The sequence below is a fragment of the Dermacentor silvarum genome, chromosome 5 (genome assembly GCF_013339745.2).
Source record: "Dermacentor silvarum isolate Dsil-2018 chromosome 5, BIME_Dsil_1.4, whole genome shotgun sequence".
Classification (NCBI taxonomy): Eukaryota; Metazoa; Arthropoda; class Arachnida; order Ixodida; family Ixodidae; genus Dermacentor; species Dermacentor silvarum.
The window spans coordinates 117,917,516-117,929,579 of record NC_051158.1 but is presented as its reverse complement, the minus strand read 5'-3'; the positions used below and the strand labels follow the sequence as shown (position 1 = coordinate 117,929,579).

At 51.5% G+C, this 12,064-nt stretch overlaps 1 protein-coding gene across 1 annotated transcript in view; it reads left to right on the top strand.

Annotated features, from left to right (window-relative positions):
* LOC119453745 (uncharacterized) overlaps positions 1–9,643 on the top strand; it is a 70,925-nt gene extending 61,282 nt beyond the window's left edge. Inside the window, exons 4-5 of the mRNA XM_037715808.2 lie at positions 4,042–4,177; positions 5,925–9,643. Coding sequence (XP_037571736.1) covers positions 4,042–4,177; positions 5,925–6,150 — 362 coding nt within the window. The 3' untranslated portion in view covers positions 6,151–9,643. The remainder of the gene's footprint in view (positions 1–4,041; positions 4,178–5,924) is intronic.
* The last annotated feature ends 2,421 nt before the right edge of the window (positions 9,644–12,064 follow it).

Here is a 12,064-nt window from a genome sequence, read left to right as displayed (position 1 = left end):
TACATCTTTCTTGGTGATCTGGTTTAGATGACGATAGTCCACGCAGAATCGCCAGCTGTTGTCCTTCTTTTTGACGAGCACAACAGGGGAAGCCCACGGACTGGAAGAGTGTTCAATAATCCCTTTGGCAAGCATTTTGTCAACTTCGCTCTGGATAACTTGACGCTCAGAGGGCGACACCCGGTATGGGCGTCGGCGAACAGGTGCCGCATCGCCGGTATTTATACGATGCTTCACAACCGTAGTTTGACCCAAAGAGCGATCGTTCAGGTCGAAAATGTCGGCGAAGGACTCGAGGAGGTCATGGAGCTCTGCGGCGGATTGGGGGTCGAGGTCCGGCGCAATCATCTTTGCAATGTCGTCGGCCGGGGCAGATGCAGAAGGCGCACGAACGAGCACTGGTCGAAGATGTCGCAACAGATAGTGCTGAAATATAGCACTCGCGGGACGGTGACAATGTGGCAAGTGACATCCCTCGAAGAAGTACCCGAGGGCACTGGCCGAAATTGAGGATGGGAAGACAGGTCTGATTGGCCGCTACAGAAATGACGGTGTGTGGGAAGGAGACATTGTGGGAAAGCAGGACTGAAGTCGCGGGAGTGAGGGCATAGTCTCCGTCTGGAACAGGTGGAGAGGCGAAAACGGTGATGCAGGTTGCTGCTTGGGGAAGAAGACGAATAAAATCCGCAGAACAAAGCTGAGTTGGGGCTTGAGCAGGAAGGTCAATGGAAAGGGGTAGGTCAAGTTGGACAACACCGGCTGAAGAGTCAATCAGAGCAGAATGGGTGGTCAAAAAGTCGAGGCCGAGGATCACATCGTGGGGGCAGCGTTCGAGCACACTAAACAAAACGGACGTGTGGCGTCCGGCGACACTGACACGTGCAGCACACATTTCGAGCACAGCCGGAGTTCCACCGTCGGCGATCTGTAGCAGTCGAGTCGGAGCAGGAGTAAGGACTTTCTTCAGGAGCATTCGAAGGTCAGCATGATGGAAACTTGCGCTCCAGTGTCGATGAGTGCTGTAACAGGCAAACCATCCACATCCACGTCCAAAAGGTTCCGATCAGTAGGCAGGGTCAACAGAGGAATTTCAGGCCGGGGTGAACGAGAGCGGCTACTGTGCGGTGATGATGAGCGGTTAGTCGCAGTGACTCGGGCGTTGTCAGGTGCATCTTCGAACTCGGTGGGGGGCGCAGGCGGGCGAGGATTCAGTGGGGAGCGGCGGTAGGCGGGAAAGCTTGGTCGAGAGAGGGCCAGCCAGGAACTTCGGCAATGGCGAGAGATGTGGCCCACACGTCCACAATAGAAGCAGATGGGTCGATCATCATGTGTGCGCCATTCGGCCGGGTTGCGATAGCTCGGGTAAGGACCGCTCTGGTTCCGGTAAACAGGGGCAGAGGCAGCAGACGAAGCGAAGTCAGGACGGTTGGCGAAGCAGATGGATTGCAGACCCGTATTGGAAAGTTCTTGGCGAACGACCGATTGAATGAGGGACACGAGCGGCCGGGAATCGTCAAAGCACTGCGTCACTTGTGTGGCAGGAGACGCTGCTTCAATTTCTCGCCGGACTATACGTACGACGTTCTTGGAGGGAGTGGGCTCACGCGGAAGACAAAGGTCTTCACACGTCGATGAAGCAGCGGTGTTGGGTAGGCGCGTGAACTGCTGAACTATGCGGTGGCTTTTCATTTCTTCAAAGCGGCGACATTCGTTAATGATCTCATTAACTGTTGTGATGTTCTTATACACGAGAAGGTTAAACACGTCGTCCGCTATGCCTTTTAAAACGTGACTGACCTTGTCTGCCTCTGTCATGTTTTTATCCACCTTGCGGCAAAGAGCCAAGACGTCCTGGACGTACGCCACGTAAGATTCAGTGGACGTCTGTGCACGGGTCCCAAGGTCCTTCTCAGCAGCACGTTGGCGGCCGATGGACTTGCCGAACAAATCACGAAGCTTCTGTTTGCATTGCTCCCAACTAGTAATCTCTTCTTCATGTGTCTCGAACCAGACTCGTGCCGTTTTTTTTTTTTTTTTTTTTTTGAGGTAGTATATTACGTTGGCCAGCATAAGCGTGTTATCCCACCTGTTGCTGGCGCAGACCCGTTCGTAATTTGCCAACCAGTCATCGACGTCAACGTTGTCAATCCCAGAAAACATGCCAGGGTCGCGGGGCTGGGTTAGGATGACCGTCGGTGGCGTCGACGGGGCCGCGGTTGAAGACTCCCCTTCGGATGACATGGCAGCCAGGTTACGTCCGCTGCGGAGCTCCGTCTTGCGCAAGTGATTACCCCGCACCTCCACCAATAATGTTACGGGAAGGAAGAAACGTACTGGTTTTACAGATGGGTTTTAATGGCTGCGCAGAGAAGCCAAAACCCAGAATCTTCGTTGTCGTCTCCCAGGGCACCAACCATGTCCTCTTCTTTCCACCTTACGCACTGTGACAATATTTTCACCGGGTTCAGCGTAAACTCCTAATTGACTACATATATTATATGCATGCTTTACGAGCGCTTCTTCACACTTCAAACGATTACGGGCGAGAAAGGAACTTTGCGCGCGGGTGCTTTTCTTCGGCGAATCCTATAGGATTCGCTGAAACAACTTAATTGCATGTGGTCACGGACAATGTATTAAGCGCAACTGATTCGACGCGATAGCTCGGCTGATGTATTCTTCGCTATAGCCTCAGAGATGAGTACATCATATAACTGTTTTGGCTGCATGGTACTCGTAGATATTTTTCGTTAGTGTCACTGCCTAGCAGTGATTTAGCCAACAAATGTAATTAATTAAGGACATATGTTGAACTGAATTTTGAGCTATCATTCTCGCATTCGACGAGCATATGTTCCATTACCTATCTACTTTTGATATAACCAGTCTCTTAATTGCTCAGAGCTGTAAAGTCCAGAAGGCCGTTTGTACGTGAGCAAAACATAAAAATTTAATTGATTGAACGTAAAAAAGTTAAATTATTTCAAGTAGTGTTCGACGTTGATCTCTCTCGCGTGAGCTTTTTTGTATTTATTTTTATATTAAACAACAATGTCGTCCTTGTGTAAATATTAGCGCGCTATATCGTGCCACTGTACCTTTAGCTATAGCTCTGCGAGCGCCGTCGCCATCGATGTGGTGATGGAGCACCGTCGCCATCTTTGAGACGGCGGCCCTTTTAATTCGTACTTTTTTTCAGCGCAAAGACATGAAACCAAAGGAAGGGCAGCGCTCTGTTTTGTTATCACGTCCTTGCGCTGGCAAACCGTACCATGACAAACCAACTAGCCTATCGTGTCTTCAAAAGTACATTGACTGGATTGGAACAGACACTGCTACTTTAACTGTGTTTTAATACTCTCGTAGACGGCAAAGTAGACAGCTAAGCGGCCAGCGGCCACCTTATATCTCGTTCCAATTCTGACGAAAACGTCAAAGAAGACAGCTTCGCTAAGACAGCTCCGCTAAGACAGCATCGAAGTCAAAAACTATGCAGGCTACTTTCCTGTCCAAACAAGATGGCGGTTGAGCAGAACGCTCGGAAATTCGATGGGAAAGTCGTCTGCGCACAAGAAAATGTACACACGCTTTGCTATGCCGTTAATGTAAGTCGCGTCGTGTCTTTCAAAGGTTCGCAGACGGAAAGAGTTAAAATGTAGAAATAATGCGTGCTTGTCTAAACATTTTCCTTATCGCCGCTAGGTGGAGTCACGTCGCAGAAGCGTCTTCCACACGTATTCCAGACGGCTCGAAACGGGTTCTATTACTTGGTATCGAAGCTGTCTCTTTAAATGTCTACGTAGACTGTCTGCGGCGCTAGCCAGAATTGGAACACACCTTTAATTCGCCACTGTTCTCCTTACATGGTTGCAAACTGCATGTACAGACACGGGTTGACATAGCGAATATAGAACTACATTCATTCTAAATTGTTGCCAACCAGCTGTAAAGACTTGTCAAGATATAGCGAATGTAGACACTACTTGAACCAACAGTGCAATATCTCTTATTCGCGTATCCGTTGACCCTTGGCACACGCAGACATGGTGGAGGCGTACAAGTGCTGGGACCGGCGCAAGTACCGCGACTGCTTCGCCAGCCTGCTCCAGGACACGCTCATCCGCGAGTACCGGGACTCGTCGAACCAGTACACGCCGGCGAAGACCAGGATCTGCAGGTACGCGTGGCGACGCCCTTGTGCCCCGCTTGTGTGGGGCGTGCCCCACCGCTATGGGGACGAAAGTGCAGTTTTAATTCTAGTTATACGTATGTATACATCACCGTTTCTGTGTAGAATATTAGCATAGCATCGACTACACGTCTCGAAGATATTGCGGAGGGGGCTCAGGGATCCCAAGGGTAAGCGTTGAGTCAGCGGTCAGGAGCTTGACCAGCAGTGGAGAGGGGCCCGAGACAGAGACGAAGGAAGTAACAAATAGCAAATGCTTAATTACATCGCTAAGTCAGAGCTGTCAACTCAACAAGCTCCTCGACGAAGAGCGAGGCGAAGGCTCCACCCTTGATGGCTTCATTATGCTGAAGGCTGCCCGTATGCGATGCGCAAAACACGTCGCGATGTTCTGTTTTCAGGTGATCAGGCACCTTCTGCATCATGATACAGGCACCTCGTGGAGCACGAAACCAAAATTAATTCGTGGAATTAAGTTTGCTGGTATTATTTTCTTTCGACGTGTAGGGCCTTCACTTAAAGAAAAAAACAGTCAGAGCCCTTCCAGCCTGTGAAGAGGGAAGTCCAGCGAAGCTGACACTCCGGTGGGATTTGCTACGTTGGGGTTTAGCTATATTGGGGATTTCCTATGTTGAATTTGGCTACAAAATCGTAAACCGACCCCTTCGCTGCGTACTCGTGAAAGAGGCTTCGGTGCCGGCTCTGACTAGCACAATGGGGTATTTTTTAACACTTAGACAATGGCATGCAATGCCCGGCTCTGAAAGAACTGGCTCGGCGTCCACGGGCGACGGCGTTCCTAGCGCGTACCTCACGCTTTTGTACGACGTTCCCAGATAAGAGTCCTTGACCAAAGCTCCGTATAGGCTCATTCACACGTACTAGGCCGACACGACACCAATTTTAGTCTGCCGACTGTTGGCAACAGCGTTTTCCTTTCTTTAAACCGTTGGCCACAGCATTTGCCGTCCTGTAAAGTGCTGTTACCAACACGCGGCAGACGAAAATCGGTGTCGTGTAGGCCTAGTGTGAATGAGCCTAATATACAACCAACGAAACTCCTCTCACTCCACGCTCCTCCGTTGACCTATATTTTCCTAGACAGGCGGGAGCCCGGAGAGAGCCGGCGACACAGGCGGCCGAGGCCAGCAGGGCTGCGCGCATGCGCCGCAGTTCGGGAGTGGGCCCATACAGGCCGTCATGATCAGCCGCCTATCTCTCCCCCGCCATCAGGCCGCCGCGCCTCGCCCTCCTCGCCTTCCTTCAATTTATCAGCATCCCTGTCAGCAGACGCACGCGGAGCAGCCGGAGGGGCGAGGGAAAGAGCACGCGTCAGCAGCCGAGGCGGAGGGACGCCAAGGAGGACCGCCGCCGGCCTAGCCTCCCAGCAGGGCTGAACTCTAGTCGGGCGCAGCTTCCAGCAGGCTTGCCGCACTAGACTCGCAGCCGGGCCCAACTCTACTCGGGGGGGGGGGGGGGGGGGGAGGCGGCATAAAAGAAGGTCGACTGGCGCATGAGAAGACAGCGGGGGCTCAGCCGGCCGGGAGGGAGGGGGCCGTGCACTCAAAAAGACGACGACGCTCGAGCCAATGCTGATGAAGATAGTTTTTTTTTTTCTACACGCGGACACGATCCTCGGAGACCTAGCCCTTAGCAGTTTCGCTGTAAAAAAGAGAGTAGAAAATGTCTTGCTAGTGCACTTCCTTAAGCTCTCAAACCTCCGGTCCCTTCGCAGGCAATGGTCTGCCCTGGCCAACAGTTGTTTCGACGACACGACCGGTGCCCTGTGCCCCGATAGTGCGAGGGCGGGACGCCAGCACTTCCGCGACGTGATGGCAGCCTACGTGGGCAGCTTCGGGTGCCCGGACAGCGGCGCCACAGCAGGCAAGCCGCTCCTGTTGACCAGCACTGCCATCGCCTTCACCGTCTGGCTGATGACGCGCCTTGGCGCCTTCTACTAGTCGGCTGCTGTCGTGTCGTGCGACGAAAGACCGGCAAGCGGCGTCCGGCCAACGTTATCTAATCATCGACATCATGATTAGCTTGTCGAGGTCTTCAGAAGCAATGAAGGCGTCCCCCAGAGATCATCCAGTCCCTCCCAATACCTCTACCATCGATATGGGTTGACACATGTCTAATCCTAGCTCCATTTCAAAAAAGTATATCGTTACTTCTTTGATAGAGACTTCGTGCACCATCACACGTAAAGCGCTTCCTATATAAGAAAGAAAATTTACATATTTTTCACGGACGCATGTCCCCGTTTCGGAGCGCGCTTCAGCAGTTGGATCCGGTAGGCGATACAATCGTTAATTTCCTCTAAGTTTTTAACCTATATACAGAGTTTATGCGAATAATTTTGTGAATGGTATGCACGGTGTACGCAATGGTATGCATGTTCCCTGCTTGTGCAAGGTCACATTTTAATATAAATTTTACCCATGCACTTTAAAGCTTACTATCTTTCGGATTCCAAGCATAACCGTCATCTACTTTGCGACCAATTCCTTTTACCCACTGCATCACTGCTTTCCTGTCAAGAACGCTCTGTAACGCTGATCCGCTCATATCGTTCGTGACCTGAAAGTAACATGCACGCAGATAGATGATGATTGAAGTTTGGAGACAACGTAAAAGCCACGAAGGGTGCAAATTTGTTTTTTAGTGCATGGTATATTTGTCCGAGACACATCTTGTATCCCAATCAGCAATGCTCCAGAACTGTCTCAACTCATTCGAGAAAGCGGAAATGTGCTCCGGTAAGTGCAAGCGCAACTAGAACTTCACAGGTGTTCTCTCAAACCAAGTGGCTCATTAGAGGCACCGTGACCTATAAGTCAAGAGATCTTGACAGGCCCGTAACGGTCACAAAATATCAGTTAACCACTGTCATGATCACAAAGCTGATGCAAATCTGTCCAAACGAGAGCTGGTCCGAACGACTGCAAGGACACTGGAGACTCGCAAAACCCCGTGTCCAGATTGTTTGTACCTTCTTCAAGTCTCGCACTTCCTGTCCGTGAGCTCAATACTTGCCCAACGTGTTAAAGGGACAGTAAAGGCAAATCATAGGTTAACGTGGACTGTAGAAATATCATTCGAGAAACGTCGAAGCGCTTGTTTCCTGCCAAGAAAGAACCTAGTTTAATAGAAAATCATGTCTAAAGGGCCCGCGTACCTCTAGTACAATTCAAATCGCCCACCCCCAAGCGGGGAGTCGTGACGTTGCATACGCCGTCAACTGCCGTCGGTGAGTAAAACGACACCCGACAGCCGGTGCTGCAGTTTCTTGCGCAAAAGGCAGAAGCGTCGCCAGAAACCGAGCCAAGACAGCCGGCAGTGCGAAAGGGGAAGGGAAAGCGCGCGCCGAATCATAAACACTGGCGCGTTAAGTTAAGGCGCTCGAGCGCGCTCTAGCCAGCAGAGTGCGCTCTTTTAAACTTAACGGCTAAAAAGCGACTTCCGGTGCGTGATTACGGAGCGCGCTCTACGCGCTCCACCCTGGAAACGGTGCGCGAGAGCGCGCGCCTGCTGCGGCTTCCGGAAAAATTACGTGTTTCCGACTCTTTCCACTTATGCAAGTCCGTGCTCCTTGCCTACTCGTTCCTGCCGCCGCTGCGCAGCCGGGCGTCTGCTCCAAGGCATGATCGGGAACTTCGCGTGTTGGCGCGGTTTGAGCTTATCACGAACCGAAAATGACGGCCCGAGCATTACTTTCCAGACGCTCAGGTACGTAACCGAACAGTCGCAGTTTGGCGCCTTCTCGTCGCTACGTTCATGTGAATGACTTCTTCAGGTCCTCACGTTATCATGGAAGATGTTGGGGCACTGCTCTTTCAATTGTGTGTCCGTGTATCTGGGCACAAGGTTGATCACATAATCCTGGATGCTTCGGATCATAAGACTTTCTGTCCTCTTGCGATCGGCAATGAGTCATCAGTCAGCATACCGCGGAGCAGAAATAAATACTCTGATAGGGTACCTCTAAGAACAGCACGAACAGCTTGCATCGCATACGTAAGCCGCTGCTGCTGTGTCCGTCGCCGCGCGTCAAGTTATTCTAGCTCTTCATTGTCTATCAAGAACTGCAGGAAGGTGTTTATCGGCGGCGCCATCTTCAAAAAGCGCGCGCAATGCGATAGCGGTCGCGGAAGCAACATAACATTCGCCAGACGGCGCGTTCGTGCGCCCGAAAGCAGTCGGCGAAAATCGCCGTTAAGTTAAGCTCCGAAAGCGTCGCACTCGAGCGCACTCGAGCGTGCTCCTTTGGAGTTCGGAGCGCGCTGATTTAACGCGCCCACTATTTTCTACGCTGGTCGCGATGGGCATCGTTCTCTGCTACTTGCAGCTTGGGCGAGTTTCGCGAGCCAGCAAAACCAGCGCAGCACTACGCAATAACGAAACTACTGAAACGCGATAGCGCGGGCGACGCGCAAGGTCGAGCGCGAACGAAATCTTTCGACCGATCGCGTCGTTATCAAAAGTACCCTACGAGTTTCGTTTTTTTTTTTCTTGAATCGAATAGAAGTAACCAAGTAGCATTTTCCTCCCTATTATAAAACACTGCAATGATCTTTTTATTACGAATGGTTAAGTACTGGCAACATTATAATGAATCATTACGTCATCGGGCGAGTACTTGAATGTCCCCGTGGAGTCCCCAATCATGTCCTGCATTTACCTCAATTTCTCGATTACTACGCCTCTGGTCTCGATAATATTGACGCCTTAGACGCTCTCGGGCATTGATATTGCCACATGGTGTGGCACAGCAAGGGGACTGAAGAAGAAGAGAACGAGGTTCGTCTCGGCATCGCGCATCGACGCTTACGTTTGCCTGGATCCTCATTGAGCGTATATTCTACAGCAGGGTATACGCGACAATTTGGTGGATGTGCTGGGTACGCTCAACTCGTTCTCTTCTTCTTCAGTCCTCTTGCTGTGCCACACCATGTGGCAATATATCCCTTTAACTTGATATAAGATTTGCCTTTACTGTCCCTTTAAGTGCATTTTCAAACGTTTGCTGGAGCCTTTGTTGACTTTCAAGACTGTGCGAGCAGATTACGAGGCTCTCCAGTGATTTTGGTAACGAAGGAACGGGCCACTGTGACCGCGTCCTGACAGGCACAAATTTGGAGCCCTATGGCCAGTGTAGAAAGCCGGTTCTCGTAACCACTGCTCTTGTAGATCACCAGCACATGTCCGGTTATTCACTGACCTATCAACAACGGTGGCCACCTGAAGTTGTTTATTTTTTGTCCAGTGTTACAAGGTCTTCCCTCAGGTCATCATCGCTTAGTCTTATGTACTATAACTTTTCTTATTTTACAAGCTTGTCTTGGCAGACTCATGACCCGAATGACTTTGCAGACGTTTGCGAGCCGGGACATTTGTTTGTAGTCCAACACGTTCTGCTGTAAAAAAGAGACAATAAAAAGGTATTCACTCCCACCTGCGATATCAGCCTCGCTTTTCTCCAAATGCATACTCCACATATATATATATATATATATATATATATATATATATATATATATATATATAGTGTAAGCACTATTAACGTACTTCGTCCTTTTCATTTGTACATAGCCATCATCACCTTCCCTGTTCTTCTACTTCTTCCCGCATGAGCTGGGGCGTTTGCTTTTTGGAATAAAAAGCGCTTGACAGCTCGGTCGGTCTCGGTCTTATAAAGTGGTGGAGGTACGTCAAGACCCCGACGTCCTCTCGCGTTCCCGTCCTCCCTGGAGCTACGTTCCGGTCGCCGCCTGCGCCCGGTTACCCCTACTATGATGGACACTTCCAACCCCGGCTCTTCCGGCGCCTCTAACCCTACCGCACAAACGGCTCCGCCTGCGGTTCCCTCTTGGACTGTGACGTGCCCTCAAAGCGATCCCCCTGTCTTTGCGGGACGCCGCGGTGATGACATCGACGATTGGATCGACAACTACGACCGCGTGAGTTCTTGCAATAAGTGGACCGATACCCAGAAATTGAGGCACGTCGCATTCTACTTGACTGGTGTTGCACAGACGTGATATTTCAATCATGAATCCGACATCGCGGATTGGTCCACGTTTACCGCCAAGCTGCGGCAAGTCTTCGCTTCCTCGTCTAGCCGTGCAGAAGTCGCCAAGCAGAAGCTGGGCACGCGCCTCCAACTTCCGCAAGAGTCGTACACCTCATACATAGAGGATGTCTTGGCTCTGTGCCGCCGTGCGAACCCTAGCATGACGGAAGCCGAACGCGTGCGACACATATTAAAAGGCATTGGGTCTGTCGCGTTCAACGCCTTAATCGTGCAAAATCCGGCTTCTGTCCAAGACATCACTGCCACGTGTCAGCGCCTGGACGAGATGCAGTCTCTTCGTCTTCAACATGACAGTAGCGATCCTCAGGTTCCCCATTCTTCAGATCTCCGTGCTCTCATCCGCACCATCATCCGCGAGGAGCTTCAAATATTAGACCTGAGGCGTTCACCTACTGCCTGTGCCCCAACCCCCACCTTCGACTTGCGCGAGGTCGTAAAGCAGGAGTTGACAGCGATGACTACGCCCACGACGCATCTTGCTCCGGTAGCGCGCCCCTCACCTACCTACGCGGATGTTGCTTCGCTCCCCACCCCTACCGTGACATCCGTGCCTCCTGACGTTACCTATGACCATTTGGCCTCGATGGGAACCAGAGCACTTGCTGCGCCATCCTACCCTCAGTGGCGTCCACCTCGTCCGGTTTGTTTTTACTGTGGTATACGCGGCCATATATCTCGCTTCTGCCACCGTCGCCAGCAGGATGAAAGACGAGGCTATGCTGAGCACGAGAGAGACCGCACTCGCCGACCAGACTCCTACTATCGCGGTTCGTACTCGTTCCCTCAGCGGCGTTCACTGTCTCCTCCAGTTGCTCCCAATCTGCCTCATAGTTCCCGTTCGGCCAGACGTCGTTCTCCTTCGCCTTACCGGCGCTCTACATCGCCGCTTCGTCCCACTTCCCATCTTGCCGACCAGCACTCAGAAAACTAACTGTTGCAGGTTTTGGAGGGGAAACTGCTTCCTATCGGTCTTCAACAATTCCTTCTGTTCGCCCGTCCAACATGCTTTATGTAACTGTTGAAGGTGTTCCCGCGTCTGCTCTCATCGATACCGGTGCCGCCGTTTCTGTTCTTCGTAGTGATCTGTGTTCACGGCTCCGGAAAGTGAAAACGCCTTATCTTGGACCTATTTTGCGTGGTGCTAATAATGCATTCATACACCCCGACGGACAGTGTACTGCTCGTGTTTTCATCGACGGCATTCGCCACCACGTTGAGTTTATCGTGCTTCCAACGTGTATCCATGAACTTATCTTGGGTTGGGACTTCCTACATTCTGCTTCAGCCGTCATTTCATGTAGAGAGGAAGTTGTCCACATCACGGATACAGCGCTTGCACCTGTTACAGATTCTTCACCTTCATGCGTGAACTTGGCCATTGATGAAGACTACGTCCTGCGTCCTGGTCACGAAGACGTTGTATCCGTAACATCCCGGCAGATCGCCGACGGAGACGCTCTAGTCGCCCCTTCTTCCCGCTGTACTTCTCGTGGAATCCTCACTGCCGCCTGTCTCGTCCGGTTTTCACGTGGCCGCGCCCTTCTGTCTGCCTGCAACACGACCCCAGATCCTGTGATGCTGCCCAAAGGGATGACTGTGGCAACCCTCGCCGATACTCAACCTATCTCTATAGTCACGCTTTGCCCTTCTTCATCGCCAGCACCTACCTCGGGTTTAGATTATTCCTTCCCTCCCCCAGCCGTTCTTGGTTCTGACCTAACCGCCGCGCAGTCCGAAGCCTTACTGGCGGTCTTAGCGAAGCACAAAGCCTGTTTCGATAG